The 24208-nt window shown below is 35.7% G+C and overlaps 3 protein-coding genes across 22 annotated transcripts in view; 1 reads left to right on the forward strand and 2 right to left on the reverse strand.

The window, feature by feature from the left end:
- Stat92E (Signal transducer and transcription activator Stat92E) overlaps positions 1 to 7593 on the reverse strand; it is a 36972-nt gene extending 29379 nt beyond the window's left edge. For 4 of the 9 annotated variants that reach the window (XR_015534221.1, XM_087345346.1, XM_087345305.1 and 1 more), the window contains exons 1-9: positions 6896 to 7080; positions 6661 to 6814; positions 5338 to 5491; positions 4806 to 4895; positions 4497 to 4683; positions 3636 to 3742; positions 1611 to 1948; positions 953 to 1067; positions 79 to 227 (exon numbers count right to left, since the gene is read on the reverse strand). Coding sequence is in view for 8 of the 9 variants with exons in the window: in XM_087345346.1 (XP_087201472.1) it covers positions 79 to 227; positions 953 to 1067; positions 1611 to 1948; positions 3636 to 3742; positions 4497 to 4683; positions 4806 to 4895; positions 5338 to 5491; positions 6661 to 6814; positions 6896 to 6944 (1343 nt within the window). In the remaining variant the exon portion in view is untranslated. Of the gene's footprint in view, positions 1 to 78; positions 228 to 952; positions 1068 to 1610; positions 1949 to 3635; positions 3743 to 4496; positions 4684 to 4805; positions 4896 to 5337; positions 5492 to 6660; positions 6815 to 6895; positions 7082 to 7437 lie in introns of those variants that run through there. The other 5 variants (XM_087345326.1, XM_087345315.1, XM_087345344.1 and 2 more) reach the window with 4 other exon arrangements.
- Positions 7594 to 8645: 1052 nt separating this feature from the next.
- On the reverse strand, positions 8646 to 21526 carry DPCoAC (dephosphocoenzyme A carrier). Of its 12 annotated transcripts, none has more exons than XM_087345415.1 (8): positions 21422 to 21526; positions 21042 to 21190; positions 20415 to 20519; positions 19850 to 19999; positions 18640 to 18950; positions 18159 to 18424; positions 14827 to 15010; positions 8646 to 14274 (listed from the first exon to the last, which is right to left on the reverse strand). In XM_087345415.1, the coding sequence occupies exons 4-8, from the start codon at positions 19967 to 19969 to the stop codon at positions 14136 to 14138; spliced, it is 1020 nt and encodes a 339-aa protein (XP_087201541.1). In that variant the 5' UTR covers positions 19970 to 19999; positions 20415 to 20519; positions 21042 to 21190; positions 21422 to 21526; the 3' UTR covers positions 8646 to 14135. The 12 variants fall into 12 exon arrangements, with proteins under 12 accessions (XP_087201541.1, XP_021921246.1, XP_021921244.1 ...); XM_022065554.2 differs by having other exon boundaries at positions 21427 to 21507; XM_022065552.2 differs by having other exon boundaries at positions 21324 to 21444.
- Positions 21527 to 21727: 201 nt separating this feature from the next.
- LOC110830525 (calmodulin-like protein 4) lies at positions 21728 to 23821 on the forward strand. The gene is made up of 5 exons (XM_022065561.2): positions 21728 to 21879; positions 22012 to 22042; positions 22163 to 22294; positions 22859 to 23041; positions 23425 to 23821. The coding sequence occupies exons 1-5, from the start codon at positions 21877 to 21879 to the stop codon at positions 23523 to 23525; spliced, it is 450 nt and encodes a 149-aa protein (XP_021921253.1). The 5' UTR covers positions 21728 to 21876; the 3' UTR covers positions 23526 to 23821.
- The last annotated feature ends 387 nt before the right edge of the window (positions 23822 to 24208 follow it).

Raw genomic sequence — 24208 nt, forward strand, 5'->3', positions numbered from 1 at the left:
ATATATATATATATATATATATATATATATATATTTAGTAACATTTCCAGTATAAAATATGAACACATTAAAAATTACCTGAAGCTGACAGAAAGCTGGCGGGTTGCTTGATGATATTCCATGGTACCAGTGTTGTTTAGAATGTCACCACTTGCTTCACCTTTTGCCATTTTGTCATTTTTTAAAAGAGCATTTGCCTGCGCTTCACTTATTATGGTTACCTTAACCTGAAACATAAAAATATTCTACACCATGATTTTTAGGCTCTTGTGAGGCTATTTTCCACTACGCTTAGAGTGGTTAAAATTAGAAAATATAAATTAACCTTAGTCATATGGGATAAGGTAATTTAAACCCCAGTACTAACTACTGCCACAGTGGTCTGGCAGTTAGAACACTGGCCTTGTAATCCTGGGGGTCCCGGGTTCGATTCCCGGCGGTGCCCGAATTTATAACTTGTGCTGGGCAACACCGAGATTTCCTCCGGGGCTTCCCCGGTTTCTCCGTAGCATCCCAACAATTATTCCATACACACAGAAGAAGGCAATGGAAAACCACTTCTGGATCATCTGCCAAGAACGTATATGAACAGGTCCCAGTCCGAGAAAAGGATGGAAGGATCCTGTTCATAATATGTCGCCAACCTCCATAAAGGAGACGGTGTAATAAAGAAGAAGACTACATATTTCCAGCTGGGCTTCAAGTCCAACATTTCACATCTTTACCAAAGATTCCCAATTTCCAGTGAGCACTATTCTATGTTTTCCTCCTATTTGCTGAAGTATAAAGGAACAGCAATTAACACAATTGGGATGATCTAAATACTATTTAACATGCACAATTTTGTGGTCTGAGAAATATACCTGTCATCATTTTCAAAATCTAGAAATTATGAGCAAATTGTTAACCAAATTTTCTATCAGACAAGTCTTCTACGCAATCACCATCTCACCTGAGGTGGAGTCATGTGAACATTAAGTTTGCCACCCACCAACAATCGAACTGTTGACGTAAACCTTGTGTTTGTCTTCATCACCTGTGGAGGCTGCTTCTCGATAATGAACGTACTGCAACCAACATTTAGGAATGAATTCAATATGGCATTCTGGACCAATATCAGAGATGTTCATGCTCTTTAAATTGCTTAAGTACCTAATTAAATTCAATTTCAAACTATGTATACTGATTTTACTTGCATTACACAAACCTTAAAAGACAGTGATATTAATTTTATTTGATTATCGGTACTTGTGGGTTATCGGGACACATCGCTTTAAAAACAGGTTAGGTTAATGTGTGTGGATAAATGACATATACTTGAAAGTTATTATATTTTATTTCAAAAAATGACAAATTATTAGATTTTATTTGGATATGCATGAGATGTTAATTGTTGTTACAACCTGTCGCCGGAGGCCAAAATTCACTTATAGATTTTAGAATCATTTTAAAAATATCGCCCTTATCATTTGTACGCCGCCACATAAACAACCGAGTATACGGGTATACTGATACTCATGCGCAGTTTTCCGTCCAATCCAAGTCCAGATATTCGACTCTCCCGTTTTGGGTCCTGATATCCAACAAGTGCCGATTATTCTTATGCTTACCTTGTAACTAGTGAGGATAACAGCTGCGTGATCTGATTGTTGAGATTTGGTAAAATGTCTGCTACACCAGGTGGTTCGAGTCCAACTTTTTGTTTTAGCCTCTCTGCTTCCTTTATCTGCTGCCTGTTAAGCCAGATTATTTCAGCCAAGGACTCGCACCATTCCTGAATGCTGTCCAAGTTACTGTTGAACTGGGACCCATTGCCTTGCAGTTGTTGTTCACGTTTCCAGCGTATCAACTCATCATCTAGGACGCGTGACTGCAAGGTATTGAGGTGAGTAATTGTGTCTTTCAACTTGTCAGCAAGAGTTAAGCGAAGCTGCACTAGCCCTGCTACCTGTAAACAGTGCACAATACAAATTACAATGGATGCAAGTTTATTTGCATGTAAATACAAAAGTTACAAGGGAAGAGATGCATTATTTATATCGTGACTAAAATAGCATGAACCTATCCACTCTCACAGAATAAATATATGTAGGATTTGAGGTGGCTGGGGGTTCGTCGTGCTGACCACACGTCACCCTATTTCTGGTTGGATGATCGTTCACCTCTGCTTAGGCATATGAACATGAGGCCAGCAGCCAGCTAGTCGGCTTTGGCTCTCTAGAGCTGTTACGCCACGGATTATTATTAGGATTCGAGGTTCTCAAAGCAGTGAGTATGGAGCGCTGTGCAGTCTGTTAGAAGTTTTATGACATTTAAGAGGTGCTTACTGCATTATGTATACATGATTTATATTGCAGGGAGATTCATACATGTATATGGATTGTGTTATTCTGGGTTACAGACACAGTGCAGTCTTGTAAGAGGTTACCAGCATTTTGTAGAAGCATACTGACTGAAGATTTCTGTCTTCTGGGTTGTTGCGCTGTGTAGTCTGGTAGACGTTAACCAACGTTTCAGAGGTCACACTGCCTCCATCTTCATCGCTCTGATGACGGAGGCAGTATGACCTCTGAAACGTTGGCTAACATCAACCAGACTACACAGCGCAACAACCCAGAAGACAGAAATCTTCATACTCACCGCTGTGAAAACCTCAAATCTTACAAGCATACTGACTGTATCCTGATGAATGTAATACATTTCTCTGTACCATCAGGAACTACCTATATGATGAAACAGCACTATAGTAATAGAAGACCACAAATTCACATTCTTACACCTTCTTCATCTGTACAGATGTAAACTGAAAATATTAAGTTCTACCTTCATGTGCCTACTTTGTTCTGTACTAGTTACATGTTTAGGCTACCTAAATCAAAGCCATAACAATAAGAAACTAAAGAAATGAGCACTGATCTGACGATGAGGCAAATAAAATATCACGTGTTTTGTTGGGCAGTGAATATACTTAAACTAAATAAAGTCATTTCTGAAAGTGTGAAACACAAAATATCCAGAAATATTACAGAGGTATTTGGTGATCTGGATTCTGAGCCTGAGGCAGCTGCGAAGGATTCTGGAACAGCAAATGATTTGTACACAAAAATAAGTGGCCGTGAAATAGCCTGTGGGAGGGTAGGTCAAGGTCGACTGGTAGCATCACGATGGTTAAATGCTGACACCACCACTGCCACAAACGTCATTCACTGCAGCCCCAGTTCTGTAGCATACGTACTGATGAAAGAGTTTGTCCTCTACAGGAAATTTAGCAGCCTAATGAGTTTGTGACATTTTTGGCACCTTTCCCTACATTTTTGTACTGACAGTGCCTTATGTGTAAATGAATCTTTCACTTCAGAATGCCTGGATTCCTGCAGCTGTCCGCATCCAGATTAAACTCAATGTGCAATTTTAACACAAACCTATCACGGTCCACTAGGAAATACTGGAATGATCGAGTTCATGTTACCTATAACAGCTCAGTTAATAGACAATTCCTGACAAAAATTGTACAAAAATTAAAGAAACGTGAACCCCAGCATAATGTATTTTTGTGTCTCCAGTCAACTGTTAACATGATTATTACAAGTTGTGAATAAGAAACATTTAAGTTTTAGGTACAAGCAGTGGCTTACCTTTTGATTAAGCATTTGCTCTAACATATCCTTCTGTCGCCTCACTTTCTTCTCCAGTTCAACATTTTGTTGGTTCTGAGGCTGTGTCTGCAGATGTTGTAAATGGGCTGTAAATAAATACAGAAAATGGTTACCTGAATTTATCATTTTAAAATATAACTTCAACATATCAGAGAAAGAAGTCAATGTTTTCTATGGAAAAAGCATGTGACCTCTGACTTAAGTGTACTGGTGTTTAGGAGGTAAATTCATACAGGAGAAAAATGTTTATGATTTTGGCGCAGAATGGAATGTCATAAAGTTTGTAGTAATATTTTTACAATTAATATTCTCCATGACACAATATTATTCAGGTGGTCAAATCAAGAAAGAAAAATGAGTTGGGCAAGCGTTTAGAATGCATACGAAAATACAAAATTTTTTGTAAGTAAACCAGAACAGTCCTGTGGCAGAATCTTCAGCAAAGTGATGATAAAGACTGCACTAGAGCCTCCTGAAAAATGGCATGGTCTTTCAAAGCAAGTCTTCAAACACATGCCTCCATCTTAAACCAAATAACAAGTCAGGAAAACATGATGAAAACCAACTCTGACACAAAAACACAGTACGACAAGTACAAGTACTCGTAACTTCTCTGAAGGGGAAGAAATAATTTATTTTCATCTCAAAGCAAACGAATAAATATAACATAAATACCAATCAGATTAAAACACCAAAATGAGAAGTACTGAAAAGACTATAGGAGACAGGATGACTATATGAGAGTAAATGAGATTTAAATTAGTGGATGAATTACTAAACACTGTAATGATTCAGACAAATCATGAGGATAAGGAGAAATTCAGTGAATTACTTATTTACCATTAAGTTTTGTGCACTCATGATACTGCAGTGCAAAAGCCTCTTGTTCTTGTTCCATTTTACGCAAATCTTCACCGGTTTCCTGCGTCCGTCTACGCAGGAATTCAAGTTGCTGAGCAATCTCGGCATTGGAATCAGGAATCAATGACAGTCCTGGAGCCACAAGTCCTCCTCTTCCCAACGCAACCTTATAATGAACTTGCTTTATCAGTTAGTTTTCCATAATATGCTACATTTTTTAGGTGAAAATAATTTCCTAAATGTTTTCAGATGGAACATTGTCAGAATTTAAAATATTCAGTAACTTACATTTTCAACTTGCTGGACTAACTTCATCTCTGTACTGAGACAGTGTCGGATGATGCGGAAAAGGCCCAGGGGATTGTGACTGTACCGTTGCTGAAAAGTACACACAATCTATGAACCCTTCTTTCAGTATCTTTAAACAAACACAAACTGTACGAAACTAAAATCTTTTATGGCGAGCAAATGTATTAAAATCCTTTCATGTAATCAACTGCATCAAAGTTGAGTTGAAGAACTGCTGTCTCTCCATCATTTGGTTTAATTTGGGGAAACACGACACATAAACCACTAATATGTATCTCTGTACATTCCTGAGGTGCCCCTTCCCTAATGATGCACTACGCAACTTTAGGGTGGTGTCAATTTGAGCAGTATCCCCTCCAATATCGTACTGTAACTTGGACAACAATCTTCTATCAGCTGATCTTTGTCCTGAAGGTTGTGTCATCAAGTTTAAGCCTATGGTCAGGCTTAATTTAAAGAAATGCCAACAGTCGGCTAAAATAATAATGGGTATAATCTTTCTATGACTTACTCTGAACATATTGGCAGCCTCAATTAGCTTCAACTTTGTAAGAAATAAATCTTCTGTTGTCATTGTATTTGCTTTTGCCTCTAATTCCTGTATTAGTGACCCAACCAATCCTGTCACGTACTGTTCATGCTGGGGATTTTCTGGATCCAGATCCCTGAGAATTAGAATAAAATGTACATTTATGACTTCAAACATGATATTATTTACTAAGATCAGTACTTCTCAACTGGAGATCTGATCACCACTGCCAGATGACAGTTTACCTTGACAGTCTGAAAATATTATGCACAGATTATCCAATAAATCTGAAACCAGTACCAAATTTCCTTTTTCCGGACTTTGCTGAATACTGTTTTTGGGAACTGAAAAATGCACTGGAATTATCCTCATGTGAATCAAATGGCCGGACCTACACACAAGTAGATAAATTTAATAACAATCCAACTACGGATAACTTCCTTGGGAATTTCTATAAATAGCATAAACAAAAAAACATGACATCCAATATAAAACATGACCAAAATCAAATCAAGAATTCTTGTGTTAAGACTTAACACAGCATAAGATTCCAATTTGCTTACCTTAAAATCATAAGACATTCATTGCATTCAGCTAAAAATGTGTTACATTTTTCTCCACAACTTTCTTTTTGAAACATTTACTTCTCCAATAATTACAATCTTTGTTACACTTAAGATGCATGCAAAATGTTTCTCGAGTCTGTGTTATTTTTGCCTATTTTGACCAAAACTGGAACATGTGAAAAACTGTCCAGTAAAATTCCCCTAAAGAAACCCTTCAGCAGTACTTGAGTTGTTACACCCCGACAGGTAGATTGACTGACAGATATGATAAAATTAATAAAAACACTTTGTAACATTTTATTGCAAATGGACAAAAAACCTGTAGATTAGTGTTATAACAAAACCTTGAAAACTTACAGCCTCTTCATTGACTGAACTACCACATCTATGATTTTACAGAGGAATGTGTACAAATACAATCATTAGTACATTACCGCAAACCATTTATGCTTAGAAATTAATAGATTTAACTTGAAAATAAATTCTGTACAACACTTTTTGCAAGTAACAAAATTTTATAAGATCGTTTAATTTCAAATGAGCATATATTCTGAATAGGCATTATACCATTAACCATGGGTCCACATTCCACTTAATTAATTAAGAATAAATAAGTCTTCTGTAACAGTGTTTTTGCTTCTAATTCATAAAACTATACTTTTATCTTACACCTGAGCAATATATGAACAGTCACTGTAAGCTGATAAGATGTAAAACTATTTAATGTAAAACAACATACCACATTTTCTCTTCAATCCATGCAGCAAGGAAATGGCGTACTTCAATGGGGAAATGCTCCCCATACACAGATCGCACTTGCTGGAGTGCATCTCCCTGGAGCTGCTGAGCCTTAGCCCAGAGGGCCATTGGGTTGCAGTCCGTATTGGAGCAACCTGGACAAAATAAAATGAACTTACAAAACTTTTTTCTCATATCAACACCACAATCCACAACAGAGAATTATTTGAACTTACTTGTGTCTTCATAACAACAGGATGGTCTATCTTTAACATCTCCCGACATGATAATTATTATTCCAGTATCAACTCAGCTTAATAAAAGAAACATCTCAACCAACAACACAACCTACAAGCCAGTCAGTCATTCAATAATATAACTTACTACAATCCAGACTAGCATTGGGAGTCCATACTGCTTTTAATAGAACTATTATTTCTTAGAAAACAAAGTTCGCATATACCCATCTTTCAGAGCGCACACCCAGACGCTTCTGCTTACACACTGGTTTATTGTCACTTCTGATACCAATACGTATATACCGAGACAAGGACAGACGACATGAAACAAAGCAACAACAGCCACTATATGAATTAAACGTTATCCATCACATGATAAAGCATTATATGTAATTTCTAATTGCAAACTTCATCTCAATGCGTGAAATGAAGACCAAAAAGGTTGGGATGCCTGCAGACAAATTCCGAACGTCTAAACATCAGAGTCTGTGCTTCTCTTTTCAAGCCTATAACGCACGCTACATTACATTACAACTTACCAAAACTTACGTCTGGTTTTGTCGTCACTCGGACAACGGATTTTCAATACCTGTGACTAATATTATTTCTTCTGAATAGTAATTACTAGGAAAATATGACATAAACGATCTGCAACACTTTTCCAAGAATTTCCTACCATAAAAATGGAAAACGGCAAATCACGTGACCAACGCATGCGTGCACGTAGGTATGAAAAAGTTTCCTGCCTAGATGTATAATCTCAGTTCCTTCATTTACTTCATATGCGCGGAATGTAGGGTTATAGTTAAAGATATTTATTTTGAAATTATAAGTAATTATCAACTGGATTAATTATATTTCATTGGAGTACTAATGAAATAAAATTATTGTTTTAGAGAAATAATTTATATTTAAATTTTCATACACGATTAAAAAAGAAACAGATGGAGTAATGAAAGGGAGAGAGAGAGAGGTGTGGCCTACCTCTTCCAAAATAAACTAAAACTAGATTCTGGCAAAACCCAACTGTCTTTATCTAAGAAGGTACGAAAGCTCTGCGCAACCGATTTCTTCCTAATCTCATAGATTAATTTCGTAGATGTGACTTGCTGTGTGCACTTGTTCTATGTACATATTTGTGCAGGTGAATAAAAGGAGCATTATTTACCGAAAGGAGTATACCCTTCAGTAATCCCATTGGCATATGGTTTACCTTTAATATCCATTTGTGCAGCTAGAATTACGGAACGCGTTAGAGTATTTGAGCACTAAAAACTGAATTTGAAGAGGCCCAAAATCCATTGACTGCTGGGTTTATGAGTGTCAATTTGCATTGGGAATTTCCAGTATTTGCTTGGTATTTAGAGAAAAAATTGTTAATTTCACAGATTGGCTGTACATAATTCCTTTCCATACTGCAGCACAGATTTCTTTAGGAAACTATAGTACATAATTTTGCACCTTATAAAAAATAAAACCCAAATACATCCAATTCAGCCCCCTCAGCAAATATAATTAATACTTCATTGGACTTCATCCTTCACCTTGGTTTTCTTCATCAAAAAGTTCTGAAACTATAAACAATTTTGTTTATATATATAACTACAAACGGTGTATAATTCTGTGCAATGTAGAAGTCAATCACGCACCACACACAGTTACACTGTCAACAAACTGACCATGGTCATGGACTAAACCGAGGGATCAGGCAATGCAAGGAACCTGAGGTTGCACATTGAAAAAATAATTAACATAATTCCAAGAATATGTACTTACAGAATATACACATGATGAAAACAAAACAAAAACCTACATAGTTGCATCATTGCTAGATAGAATCAATATGAGGATCCAATACTAGCTCAGAAATCAGCCAAGCTATACAAGGAGTACAAATTATTCAGTCATTTACAGGAAGCATGAAATATTATCTTGTATGCAGTAAGAAAATTATATCTTATTCTTAAAAAGTGTTTAAGGCATCAATATTTTAAGGCTATCATATTTGTAGTCAATGTGCCACAGATACTGTGTGAAAGAATATGTGCTGTTACTTGATGGACAAGGCCTATGAAATGAAGTTCAAAGTCATTTCTATGCACACAACTTCAAATATTTCAATCTTCATTTCACACAGAAATCTGATAGTAGTATCAAGAACATGGCTGTACTCCACTGTTACAAGAATAATTTGAGGCAGATTATATGGAAGCACATAATTCCTTATACTTGCTTTAAAAAAATAAGTTTTTATAAAACCAACAACAAACACAACATTTCCTTTGACAGATATTTTGAAATGAAAATAACATAAAACAACTATTTATATATATATGTACATGAAACTACTGTACTACAAGATATACATATTTGATGATCACCTATTAGCCTTTTTTATGTTTAATGTTGACATCTTATTACATTTTACTGAGTTGACCAGTTTTGCACATTTCTAAAATTATATATGCAACAGATCAGAGAATATTCCATAACAAATGGAGGAGGAGGCAAAGAATGGAATAATTTGATTAAAAGTAATTACAGCTACGTTTTCTGGTGTGAGGCTTGGAGTGACTATATAATTTGTTTCAGAGACAAGCAGAGGATGCACACCAAAAATTTTTCAAAGCCCAAAAAATATTGAAAGTCACTCCTGCCCTTCGGAAAGCAAACAAGAGTTGCTCTGCATTACTTGGTTTCATATAAATTAACACACATTATAGTACCTTTCATTCAGTACAAAGAAATGAGTACCTATTAGTTTGCTACCAAGAGCATACTGTGGTTGACTAGTGTCATGCTAGTGTATACATGTATCATTATATTACAGACTTTATTATATTAATTTGTACAATAAATGGAAATGAAAAAGTGCGTAAAGTGATTCTGGGTGAAAAAAAGAAGGAAGATTTATGTGTGCAATCAGAATTTAAATTAGAGGTAATAGCAATTTTGAATCTTCAGCTAATATAACAGAGCATTCTGTAACTTATGATCCATGAAGTGATTATAATTTTTTTCACCACAAACCATCTAATCAGTTTGGTTACCACAGTGAAGCAAAGATGTGGATGATCAACCTTTGTCGTACATGAATAGGGAGATGCTGGGCTGCTCGCCAGACTTTAACTCTAATGTTTAATGGTATAACAGAACATCACTGTGACTCATGGGTTCTTAGACCATGTGTATGCCATGACCTATGGCTGATAAATATTAAATGTCTGGTTTTGAACCAGCCATGCATGGCTCACTACTTATAAAAAAAAATATGATTACATAAATGGTCAAAACATATTAGAACATACATACAAACAGGTTGTTCAAAGGTAAATCATGGGAACAACTAGGTTACCTCAAAGATAACACATGTAACATGAAGTCTTAACTTGAATCTTGACCATGATACTGACTATGCTTTTCTTCAGTCCTTCCTGGTGAATACTCAGATAGTACCTTAAAATAATAAGTATCAGATTGCTTCCTCCATCATTTTTCAAATTTACCATACACAGTCACCTTCTCACTTCCTTTCTATGTAACCTCTACAACTGATACATCAATATTAAATTACTCTTGGATGCAAATCTGCACATACCTTTACAATGACCTTCCTGTCACCTCACAACACAGACTAAGGGTGGAGTCAATTTTTCCAAAACATTTTCATAAGCAGGCTGAGATTTGAATCCAAGAGCTCCTGAATACATAGCAGGAGTGCTAACCACTCAACCATGTTCAATGTGTACTGTTTTAAAGAACTAAAATAAATAAGGATATAACTGACATCTGTCAAAAAGGGAGAAAAAAAAACTACAGATGTGGCCTTGTTACATTGTGTTAAGAAGCAAATTCCACTTACAAACAGTGGCTTAGAAACATTTTTTCATTTCTTTTTAGCTTGACATTATTTTCGATGTACAATATATAAACATATTACAGCGGTAACTGTGTGTGTACCAAAAGAATGTTTAGAATTTCCTTAATGTTATTTAAAATATAAACAAACATGAGATTCATAAAGGAATTTATGTTATAGGCCTAACATAATTTTACATTTTTTTATTTAATACAACAAAATGATATTGGGCATTCCCCTTTGTCTGAGATATATGTACTAATTGCACCAATTACTATCCTGAGGCACTTAATTTAACAGCTTTCTTATTTTAATTACTTCATTTTTCATGATGATAATCAGGATTGAACCAAAATTCCATAGAATATCACCCTAGAATCCTAACCACTGGATCATACACCTCTTTTAAATCAATACTTAGGAAATTGGATACCTAAAGTTACACTTCAAAGAACTCCCTTTTAAATATTAATTACATTTATTATTTTAACATAATTTCTATGCTTACTGTACTAAGGAAACAAACACTCTTTTTTTGTGATAAGTTTATATCTTTTCAATGTATATAACAGCCAAGATCTGTCTGTCCACTTTGCAGTTTCTCCCAAATAGTGTGCTATTGAAGACATGGTAGAAACACAAAAATATTTCCCTTGGACAGACTCCCCTGGGGAAATACCGATTTTTTTTATTTAAAAATTTAGGCACAGAGTATCCAAAAAACTTATACAATGGTGTCTTTGAAAAAATTAACACAAAATGTCCTATTCGAGAGACAACCCAAAGAATATTGTTAATTCTCTGTTTTGAATATAATGCAACACAATGTCCAGAAAACACACACACAACAGTGTGTCATAGCAAAAATGGTAAATACTAAAATTTTCCTCTTGGATACACAACCCTGGGAGAATTAAATTTTTCTATTTCAAACTAGCTGCAAGACTCTTTTACTATATACTTTGTATTCCCCAGCCTTTGGATTATGGACATTTCACAAGATTCAGAAAAAAAACAGTAATGCCTGTCAGTAACTCTGAGTCAAATATTTAACTAAACATTCACACTTGCAACAGGAAGTAATTTCCAGTCTTTAGACAATGCATAGTATTGAATGTTGAAAATGACTTTTCTTTTTTGCACAAAACCACACAGTTCTTCAGCTATATTTTAATAATTTCAGCAGAGAGTGAATGAAGAGAAAACTGAATTCCTATTGGCATGTCCATCTTTCCTTTTTCATAGTAGAATCAACTTTCAGTGAATACAACCACACCAGGGTCTGTACTTCTTTAAGAATTATACATAAGACATCCCACAAATAAACTCTATTTACATGCGCTTCAATCAGACCGACTCCAAAGCAAACAATTATACATGGCTTTCTGAATATGATTATATCTTATTGCTCCCATCAAAATGTCAATAAATATAACTGTTACAAAGTTGAGTTGTGCTTCTAAAATTTAATCCTTTCAATTATTTCAAGTGGCTTCTCCTACTTTTACTTATTTGGCACTTAAACCACTTCACTACCAAACTCTTTGTTGCAAAATGATATAAACCATTCTACAGCTCATTTACTTATTGTGAACATCAAGTACCACAAAAAAATTCACAAGTGAAGCAAGAAAACAGATATTCCAGCTGTTTCAATACCCAGTATTCTTTCATATGATGTACTTTTTAGAACAAGTTTTTACGCTACTCACGATTCCAGTCATACACAAATTTATTCTAAATTCAGGCAATAATCTCAATAGTTCACAATTATGTAACATGATTATTACTTTGTTTTTGTCCTTATAAGAATGGATAACTGTACAATGTGTTTATGAATAAAGAATGTTGACATACTGGCAGTGATAGCCTGCAAAAGGAAGAGGCACACACCTTCGACGTGTGCTAAAGGAAAACAAAGAAAACATCCTGACCGTGAAAAACGTAACACAAGGCCTCATACTTTGATAAATTCTTTGGAATGATCTCATTTGACTCAGAACAAAAACCAGGGCTCCATAAAAAGCAGGAGATTTCTTAACTAGCTGAGCCAACTATTAGTTTCTGAATGAGTGCACTCCATAAATTTAGGGAAACTGTTAATGTAGAACAAATCTGTACTCCTGACTCTGTTTTGCCTTCATAATCAGAAGGCTCCAGATGACTTCTTCATGTAAGTTGAGATACTGGTGGACTCCTGGTATTACCCTGCACCAATTCTGTTTGGAAATGTACTGCGTTGTCCGTTGATGAAAACAATGTGTGTTCACATAAAATATGTTACAAATAATCACTCAAGTTGAAATGCGTAGTAGTGAGAAAATTCTACTAACAATGTGAAGTGGAATTTGAGTTGAAACTCAAAACAATACACGACTTACATAAATTTACATCAAACAATTTCAATGCAAGGAATGTCAACTCTTAACAAAAACCGGTACTTTGTGACCATGAGGCAAGAAGCTGGACTCTCCAAGTTTATGCGTTTGATCCTCGGTGAAATCTGTGTGGATTTTTCTGCACCCAGACTGAAGTGATCAGGCCCCCACAATGGTTTGCAGCCTACATTAAAATTCAGGTCACATCTACCGACCATCATCTTCGTAACTACCCAACGACTGGGGGTAACAGAATCCACCGTATTAGTGTCCGACCTCAGAAATGGAACCTACACCTGCATACGTTTGGCAGAGGCTAAGAAAAGTCATCACAGACCATTCATGGGGACATCAAAGACCGATCAATCGCTAATTTAAGAAATGTCAGATTCATCTAACGTAGAATATAGTTGTTGATTGGAAGGTATCAATTAAAATATGTTCGGATACATCAAGTAATGGATGTTATGGTAAAACAATGTTTAAACAAATTTTTGGGCTATACAAACAAGTGTTAAAGTACAGACATTTTGGCCACTCCACCTGCAATTCCATAAACATACTTAAAAACAAACATGCCATTATGAAGACTGAACACATCTGGTAGTAAATTATAAATTATGCCTTTGGTCATGGAACTGAAGAAGCCAAAAGTATTACCAGGAAGTACATCATATGACTACAACACTGTAGAAACATCCGTGAATGTCGTGAATTCAACTTGTCACGATGGTTTGTTACTGCATCATATTTTCCATCAAACATATCCAATAAATTGACAACATCATTCCTTTCTAGAAATATTTATACCTTACACAGGAAGTAACAAAATATTAAATAAATGTTACATCATTCATCATGCTCTGGGCTTTCCTGCTCAGCTATTGTGTAGTTTGAAAAAGTATATAACACAACTTACTGACAATTTAAATTGAAAACACAAGTTTAGACAGGTTCAAAAGCAGAATGAATGTTGTAATATGTGACAACGCTGAACCATTTAATGGCACAGTGATACAATTTGACGTAATACATCACATATTGAGTCATAAGTTGCAAAGCTAATTCCAACAGCAACTGGCCCTTTAACCCAATTCATACTAAGGCCCTTGAAGAAACCTCCACGAATACCTTCGTACCTGAAATATTGATCAGCGCATTAGAATGGAAGCACACTGCATTTTTCCTAGAACGGAGTTCACATAAAGATTTATGAAAGTGTAATCAACTGTTTGAGAGCAGCGGAGGATAGGACTGAATGGAAGAGGAGAATTGAGGACCGGAGAGCCATAGAAGAAGAATCAACTGTTTGAAGATTATTTATTATGGGGACAATCTGGCTACAAATTCAGTGTTGTTAAGTCTTTGTGGCACAGCTTATGAATAAGGACTCCAAACTATATTAGTGTTATCATACTATCAATAGCTTGGCATAATGTGCTATCGCTACCAAATGGTGATGAATTATTCTAAATACACTGTGAACACTTAATATACAAGAAGACTATGTTCCCATACTTATCCACACACATATTTAAAATTGCATATTTTTTTTAAGTTTTAATAACAGATCTATTTGTTCAATAATTGCTAACTGTAGACAATTTTCCTAGACCTTACACATTCCAAGCCTACCCTGAAAAAATGCATCTCTTATCTAAATCACGTAAGTATAAGACGTTTTATTGTACCTGTATATCTTCTTGAGTGTTCCAAGAATCGTCTTGTACTGTGTGCCAGATATAGGTGAAGTCTGCATACGACGTCTTACAATATCTAGAGGGTAAGAAGAAGACTGCCCCAACATCCCTGCTATGGCACCAAATGCAAGACTCGGAAGAGGACCAGCCTGTTTACTTGTACTGCCAGTATAATCTGTAGCATGCAACGATTTTTTTAAATTCTATATCGTAAGTAACAATTTATCTTATTTTAACAAGGTCTTAGAAAGTAATGTTTGTTTTTTTAAAATTACAAGAAACAATATCAGGGGCCAGACAAAGAGGTGGCTTGTTTTCTGTTTGAAGATGTGTAATGATACAAAGCGAAGGTGTGGATTGTGGTCATAACACTGTGTGGTACAGTAAAACCTCTCTAACTTGGACACTTGCGGTTCCACGATAATGTGTCCAACTTACAGAGGTGTCCAGGATAGAGGGAAAGGGGAAAATATCCTTTCATATTGTGGTGTAATGACAATGTGGTAATTGTGAAGTATTATGGAGCCCTTCCCAAAAAAGGAAATTATTGATAAGAAAAATCAAAGGGGTAAATTAAATTTTCATAACTTTTGTTTTCACTAAATTAAACTTACATGGATAAGCTCAAAGAAGGGCACCAATACCTTACGTTTACCGGCAATGTATTCTATTTTACATAATCTAACTACTGTAGGCTTGCTTGAATTAAGAATTAATGACAATAGTATTAATAATCTTTTGAACCCCACTCTCATGGTTGCACATTACACCCCAGCCTCAATGAAATTTTAAATGTTCAGAATGTATTTTTTTAATTGTACTTACAGCATTAGCTCAACATATGATATCACTTAATTCTTGTAAAAAAGTCCGTCACAAGACACTGCTTTTTTGCTTTTGTCTTTGAATTTGCCCATCCTCTTTCTAATTTTCGCCGCAATCCGAATAAAGTTTCAACCATTGCTGGTTGATTATGAGCGAAACCATACCGTTCTAATTCTTCCATGCATTGCAAAGCCCTCTGATGTGTAGGTGGTTCTTCGTACATAGATAACTCTTCTTCCTCTGAAGATTCTTTACACACATCGTCACTTGAAGTCATCACTTTGTCTAGCACATTATCGATTGTTCCAGCAACATCGTCGTGAACCTCTAGAATGTTGTCGAACGTTGAAAGAGCTTGGACATCAGGAATTTGGTTGCGATACTCCTCAGGAAGACAGTTTATTTCTTCATGAAAACTGTCTTCTTCCATCCCTTCCTCTTCATCCTCAATGGAATCTGCCATAAATCCTGCATGTCGGAAACACTTTGCAATGGTTTGAGGAGAAACTTCTGCCCAGGCACCATGAATCCACCGAATGGCATCTAAGACTGTAACGCTTCTTGAAAATTCGGTCACGTCTTTGCACTTATCTGCAGCATTGATTAGTGAATGCATTAGTTGCTTCCTGTAGAGCAGTTTCACAGATTGAATAATGCCCTTATCTAGTGGCTGCACTTCGCTGGTCAGATTTGGCGGCAGAAATTGTATACTGACGTTTGAGAGATTTGAACTGACGTGGCTTGTAGCGTTGTCGACAAACAATAATATCTTCCGATTAGCCCGCTTCATTTTAAGGTTGACCTCGTTCAACCACTCAGAAAAAATTTTAGATGTCATCCAAGCCTTCTTGTTGTGACACCAAATTACGGGAAGGTCGTCCAATTTCACATTGTTCGTTTTGAAAGCTCTAGGACGTGCAGCATTTCCAATAACTAATGGCTTTAATTTCGCTCCTCGCGAATTGCAACATAGCAAAACAGTAATCCGTTCCTTAGATTTCTTCCCTCCTTTACATGTCTCTCTCATTTCTATTAAGGATCGCGTTGGAAGTTGACGGTAGAATAATCCAGTTTCATCCGCGTTGAAAATGTCCTCTTCTGCGTATCCCAACAAAAGGCTTGGAAGTTTGCGTTTCCAATCTTCAGCAGCTTGAAGATCAGCAGAAGCTGATTCGCCAGAAAGGATGTGCAGACTTATGTTATTTCGTTTACGGAAACGATCCAACCAGCCATTGCTCGCCGAGAAATCTTCGGTGTGGAGTCTAGTTGCAATTTCTCTAGCCTTCTCCTGTAAAAGTGTGCCACTAATGGGAATGTTCTTTGCACGACAACACCGGAAAAACTCTAACACTTTGTCATTTAGTTCATCATGAGGTGTTTTTCGTAGTCTTTTTCTGTGTGCATTACAATTCTTTTCCCACGCATCGGTAATTGCGGCTCTGTTGCTGTTGATGTTGGAAACAGTAGATTTTGAGATGCCGTATTTCTCTGCCAGCTTCCTGCAACTTTCTCCTATCTTCAGAAGATCCAAAACTTCTTTCTTCTTTTCCAGAGTTAATTCCACCAATTTTCGTTTCCCCATCGCAAAAAGAAAAATCCAATTTCTGTTAACACTGTTGCAAGCTAACTCAGCTGCAAGCACAGTACTGACAAAGTTAGAACTGTACCAGCAATACTACTGTAGTCCAGTGAAGGGTTCAACAAAAGAATTCCAATGATGGGTTCAAAGTCTCACACCCTCAATTATAAGCTAATCCTCAGGTAGAAGGCATTCATCAGTCAGAAATTCAAAATAACAAAATACTAACTGTAAATGTTTCCCATAAAAGCATTGAAGCTAAGTGCATGAACCTGTCCAACTTGCAACAAAAGGGGTGTTCAAGTTCCAGGATAGAGGGGTGTCCAAGATATAGAGTGTTGTGGACATGTAAAATTATAGGATATTCGCCGGTTCCAATTAAAAGTGTCCAATATAGAGGGGTGTCCAGGATATAGGGTGTCCAACTAGAGGGGTTTTACTGTATATATCACTTGCCCTTTCAGAGTAGGAGGAGACAACAACCAATCATGTGACTGGTAGTCAATATACCTAAAGATTTGTTAATATGTTTTAATTTTGATGTCAGTGGCAAAAGTTGGAATTAAACATGAGACCTAAATATTAACAACCTGTTATTATAATGATAACATAATATTATTAATACGGATCGAAATGAAATACGGTGGTAGGGTGTAGACTAGATTCGAGTGACCCAGGCCAGTGACAACTGACAGGCTCTTGGGAACATGGTTCCACAGAAGGCGTGAGATTTTTAATGCAATTTCAGTTTGTTACCATCATTCATAATTATTTTAGTGTTGTCACATTTTCAAAGATTTGTGATTTTGTCCTACAATCTCGTGATGGGACATGATTATGTTTTCACTTTATTTACTCCAGTCACACTTGCATGTTATGAAAGTCATTATTCCAGTATTATAATCTTCTATATACATACCCATGTACTTCCTTTTTAGAGTATCATATGTGAAAAAACTAACGCCAGCATAGGGAATTACGCCGAGAACAGTCGGTAAGTAACCTCGGTACAGAGCATGTGGTCCTTCTTCGTACCAGATTTTAACAAACACTTCTCGTAATGTCCGGTACTGTTCTTTATGAGTGACAGCCATCCGAGCTCGGGCCAGGTCCAAGGGGTAGGTGAGAGATTGTGAGGTGACTCCAGCTAGTGAGCCAGCTAGGAACCTCATGAAAGGAGAAGTCCTGAACAAACAAAAGTACACAATTAATTTGTATTGTTATATGTTTTTATGAAAATGGCACTAATTATACAGGAAAACTGTATAAGATAAAAAAACCTGCAAATTTGATAGTAGGAAAAGAAATGAATTTTTCACAACAGTGTCTTGAATATATATATTTGTTTCACAGCATGTTGTTTTCATAACGAAATTAACAAAATCAACAAATTACTGTACTTATGGCTTTTGTCGACATCCACACGAAGGACCCTCTTCCATTGTTCATGTGCAGTAAACTGGATTGCAGCATAGGGAATGATGCGTGCCATAGTTGCAGAATTACCACGCCACAGGCTAAGCAAACCTTCATTTCGATAAGTGTTGACTAAAAAGCGTAAAGCTTCTCTTGCAGAGTATCGAGACTCTGAGATCTGAAAATTTATTTTTGTGCGGTCCAGTGGTGCAATTGTGGTTTTAGCAGCTGCACCCGCTGTTGCCCCAGCAATCATACTTGTCACCACTTGCTCTGTGTTTGACAGCTTCTGAAACTGAATGAAGTCGAACACACCGATCTGAGAAGTTACAAAATAATTTGCTCTATTCGCTTGATTTGACATCCCACAACTTCTGAGGGAATAAACTACTTCATTAGGATACAGCTTCCAAAACTTATTCACTAGGATACAGATTCCCAAACTTCTGATGCCCTTATATCATGGTCTATCATGTCCTGGATCATTTAAATCAAAAACATCACTTGTTGTAAGCATTAAGAAACAGCAAGCAGAGTGACAATCAAAACAAATTTACAAAGCCACACTTTAAAACATAATTTAATGTGACATGATAAATGAGATGCAATTTATTTTTAATTTTATTTTACAAATCCTTGAGCATATCCTGTCAACTGTTAAGCAGTCACTGACAATTTTGTATTTCTCTGGACTTCACACAGGCTAAGAGAGTTGAAAACTATTTCATAAAATTACGTGTCATAATAGAATAATTCAAATTCTGATTAGATCAACAGAAAACTTACGATGGTATGAAGTTATTATCATCCATAACTAACCCACTACCATTCTAAGTCATCTTACAAGTAAGATCTACAATCAAGCAAGCTCAATGTACAAAGTGACAGAAGCTGGTTTATATACTGATTCAAACAAGGACAAGGCATGAAAAAATAAATAAAAGAAATAAAGAAAGAAAAAAGAAAATTCTCTTCATGTGTTTTAGGCTCCTGATATGAATTTCAGTTATTATACCAGTTAATTTTTCTACAGAAATAATTTCATTATTTTGCTTGAAAATCAGTGTTAAGAGACTAAAATAATTTGAATACATAAACAAAAAATGTTGAATACATCAAAAAATATAAGTGCAATATGTACAATTCTGAGATGTTTAATTACCATGCACTATCAAAACATGAAACACAACTCACAACTTCTTTGTTGTTAATTGCTGAATCATGCTGATGTTTTCTAATTGCAAGCTTGGAGCTCTCTTCCCTGAGGACCACTGTTGTATCTGTTGTTCTTCCCTCCACTGTGCTATGGCTCATGACTGGTTCCAAAGTCTCACACTGTTACAACTAATTAACACAAACATTACTAAGTTGTAAATAACATGGTATCATCTGCACCTAAAATAAGCAAACTCTGGTTATATCCTCGCCTGCATAGACATATCATTAGCTACAGTCCACAGAGCTAAGCTTGCAAGCTGACACATTCCAAAACCGAATCCAGGACTACTGCGGGCACAGTTACAATACACTTGAATAAAAAGTGTAAAACCATGATTCAATGATAAGCGAAATAGGCAACAGTAATTTTCTCGTAAACCAAATTATATACCACAGCATGGTAATTTCTAAATTTACTAGTTGTAAACAAACGAAAGAGTAGAAAATGTACTTATTAGAAATTTCCAGTGCTCATACCGAGGCAAATAAAGCAGTATGAGATAACTGTTTCTTTCCAAGGACAAAGCAAATATTGCACTACCTTTCTGCAGATTCAAAATCATCGTGTCCTTTGACACCTGTTTTGGACTATTTCAAAATCACATTCTCTCTTTCTTCTTCCATTTGCACCATAATAAATGGTAAACTGGAATATAAAGTTACAATTAAACATCTTTTCCAATCCCAATTTCTTTATGTTATACAACTCACTAACCCCACTGCTACAGCTTAACTTAAAGTATTACAACATGAAGAAAATCTGTATTCTTTTATTTTTTAAATCTGTGACTACGACAAAGAACAACACCATGCACCAGGAAAATATTTTGACTCACAAAGGATAAATCAGTAAGTAAACAGTGACGGACAAACCAGATATAATTTAATTCTTATTACTTTTTGTACACACTTATATTTAACTAATAATCTTACTTAAAACATTGCTAAGCAAGGCCAACCTATGACAATTCCCTCACTACAAACTTGTCAAATCTTAAAACACATCCACACACAAATGAACAAAAAGGGAAGGTGGACTAAACGCCTCAAAAATAAATCTACGAAAATACAAGCAGCTACAGTTTTCTTCATATTAAATAGACTCTTAAACTCACTGCAAGTCATCTACAGTGAATAAAGCATTCATATAAAGTGCTAATTACTGTACCTACAAAACACACCTATCTTCTTGATACCAATCCAACTACGGTTCGCTTTGCCCGAACTCGCCAACTTTGCTTAACTCGCAGTTGCAGTACGTGAGATTACGTGGTTACATCATAGCTGTACTTTAATTTTTACTCCGTCCAATATTCTCTGAAAGGTTCATAAAATGGATGATTACAAATTTTTATACACTAATAATTACATGGGGACCAAACACACCTGACAGTCTCATGCACAATTCTGTATTAAGTTGATGCATGATTTTTCAGAATAAGACTGTTACATCAATGAACTGTCAAAGTTGTTAATAGTTAGACCAATCGGAAAGTTCAAAGAGCTCTGATTTCTACATTTCTATAATAATCATTCAACATCAATTGCCTCACACATCGCACCAGAACATAACACAAATAGAATCATGGAAACAAAATACACCCGACTGTGTGCTGTTGTATGAAAACATTACGTCCCAAGCGAAAGCAAGACTTGGCCCATTTGATTTATATTGTTGCTGTTTACCGCATTACGTATCAAGCGTATAAACATTTTAAGAGTATGTAGAACATTGACAAAGGAAACCACAATGATCAACAAAACACCAAAATAATTCAACGAATTATGAAGTGGACATAGTATATTTTCATAACTGTTATAAAAGTAAACATCTGCTGTTATCCCCGATATCTCGCATTAGCTCATCTGAGTCACGCATTGCCCATATTCTGATAAAGAACCATCAGTCTGACAAAATAGTATAATACGTAGATGAATGCGTTGAATTCAACACCTTAATATTGCCACTTTCACAAAATTATACTTCTGGAAGACATTTACAAATGGTATTGCTATGTGTTTGTTTTATTTACAACTGTGTTACAGATCCATAGGTCTTGGTATTCAATGTGTTCTATTCCTAAGAAATACTCTTAGCTGCTGTGAATGTTGTAAGTGACACGTTACCTTTGTTTCAGGCACGATATTTTAGAGAACAGGATATCGATGGTAAGAATCTGAAAATTCGTGTTTGGCTGATCTGTAGGTTCATTGGTCGATTTCTCTAGTTTCTTCCTGCCTCCGTGGTATTATTATACAATTGTGTTACAATGTTTTGTTTTCCAACAGAGTTTCGAGAATGTTTTTACCTTTTTGCCCGAAGTGGCCAAATTAGAACTCTGGATGAGTTGACAATCATCATGAGGTCACTAGGAATGAGCCCAACAATTCAGGAGCTGAAAAAATACCTTAAAGATAAAGGCAAGTTTCACAATTTCATTAACCATCATGCTATTTGACACTATATTAGAATAGAATTGATTTACCTTCCATAGATCCTTCAGGGGCTGAAGTAAGCCAAGGATGTGGAACATGTTTCTAATACTAATATAAATTTCATAGTTATGACAAGTTGTCAAATTCTTCAAAATGGCGGTTACCAAAGAACTCTTGTGTGCAGCGCTGCAAAGTAGATTGTAATATGGTTACTGAAGAACAACTTTAAAGGTGATTCACATTATAGAATACTATGCAGCGATCATTTCATTCACCAACATTTCCACATATTAGTAAGTTGATTCCTCTGGTGTGACTGTACATGCAGATATATCATGAATCACCTATCTGAAACCATACTGTATGTTACCATAAGTAATGTATTGTTCAAGGTGTTGACACCATTTCCTATAACCAAAACCTGATTAATACAACTCTTTTTGTGATATTAATATAGGTCTACATCATTTATCACTGTGTAAACACACAGTGTGGTAACTTTTCTTAGCTGATTTTAAAAGCCAGAGTATAATGAAAAACAATTTGCAGGTGGCAAAATGTCCTTCGCAGACTTCTTGGATGTAATGCATATTCATAGTCGAGCAGAAGACTTGCCTCGTGAAGTGGTAGATGCTTTTAAGGCAGCAGATTCAGCTAAGAAAGGTACTATACCTGCTCGTCAGTTGCGACACATGTTGCTGCACTGGGGAGAACAGCTTAGTGCAAAGGAGGGTAAGTGCCAAGAAATGTAGAAATCATCTTGGTTCATTCTGAGGAGGAAAGTAAGTGGTTGATATCATAGGTTGCTTTCAGCTTAGAAGTAGCCATGTTATGGCAAACCAGTAGGACTATTTCCCCTCCCCCCTCCAATTTTTCAAACATTCTAACATATTATGTATGTAAATATTACCACTAAAAATTCCTGAAGTCACTTGGGTTGGAAAAGTTACCTGTTGTTTTATATTACACCCACAGTTCAAGGGATAAAAAAGCAAAACTGAATTATGGTGAAAATTGAAATTCTTACTTCAAGGTTTTCATGATATTGAAAATACAGATCATCACAACCCAGAACACCACAGTTGGTCATTTATTGGTGTTTTGTTCTTCTTCAGTTGAACAGATATTTCGTGAGGCAAATGTCTCACCCGGTGGGCAAGTGCAGTATCAAGACTTCGTGAAGATTGCATGTGCTCCTGTACCAGACTATTACTAGTTAAAACAGAATTGGCAGGTGTAAGAATAAGTTTTTATGATCCTGACACAATCATCTTAAAATGTTAAAGGTTTTAATGTATGATGATTTTGACTTGAATCATAAACTGTTCTTATGATGCTTTCTTGATGTATGTTCTACAATGTTTTTAAAAATTTACAATTTCAAGGATTAGTTTTCCGAGTGTTGGCATATTATTTTTAAATTAGATTTATTTTAACAGTATTTATCATTCATTCCATGGATATGTATTACTGTGAAGTGTTATAAAATAATATAAAATCATTATGAACCCATGTATAATGTGTTGTTTTTAATAATGTTAATGAGAGTCAAAATATCACATACAAATGAAGTAACGAAATTGTTAAAAGATTCGTAACATTCATGTGGGCATTTTGTTGGTGTAAATCCAACTTAGTTATGGTAATTGCTGATAAGATAACAGCAGAGAACATACCACAAACTATAATCAAAACTCAAATCTCTGATTCATCAAACTTACACTGTCCATTCAGCTGGAAATTCTATAGCCAAGTGAATTTAAGAGGTTAACAAGGTGAAGGATGAGAATTAAAACCTACTTGCAGATGCACATAATATTTTTAATGAGTGAAAAAAATATGTCAGCTTAAATGGAAAATCAGATTTTAAATGCAGCTGAGACATTATTAGTACCTGAT

Source organism: Zootermopsis nevadensis, unplaced genomic scaffold, assembly GCF_977971745.1.
Source record: "Zootermopsis nevadensis isolate Lab colony 2312 unplaced genomic scaffold, Znev_1.0 Znev_ptg000001l, whole genome shotgun sequence".
Classification (NCBI taxonomy): Eukaryota; Metazoa; Arthropoda; class Insecta; order Blattodea; family Termopsidae; genus Zootermopsis; species Zootermopsis nevadensis.

Excerpts from the sequence above, each read along its gene's own strand:
- DPCoAC (XM_087345415.1), bottom strand. The coding sequence starts at position 19,969 with ATGAGCCATAGCACAGTGGAGGGAAGAACAACAGATACAACAGTGGTC. Across the intron at positions 15,011-18,158 it reads TCTAAAAAGGAAGTACATGG|ATTATACTGGCAGTACAAGT; the intron begins GTATGTATATAG and ends TGCATGCTACAG. Across the intron at positions 14,275-14,826 it reads ACACTCAAGAAGATATACAG|GTACGAAGGTATTCGTGGAG; the intron begins GTACAATAAAAC and ends TCAATATTTCAG.
- LOC110830525 (XM_022065561.2), top strand. Across the intron at positions 22,043-22,162 it reads TAGAGAACAGGATATCGATG|AGTTTCGAGAATGTTTTTAC; the intron begins GTAAGAATCTGA and ends GTTTTCCAACAG. Across the intron at positions 23,042-23,424 it reads ACAGCTTAGTGCAAAGGAGG|TTGAACAGATATTTCGTGAG; the intron begins GTAAGTGCCAAG and ends GTTCTTCTTCAG.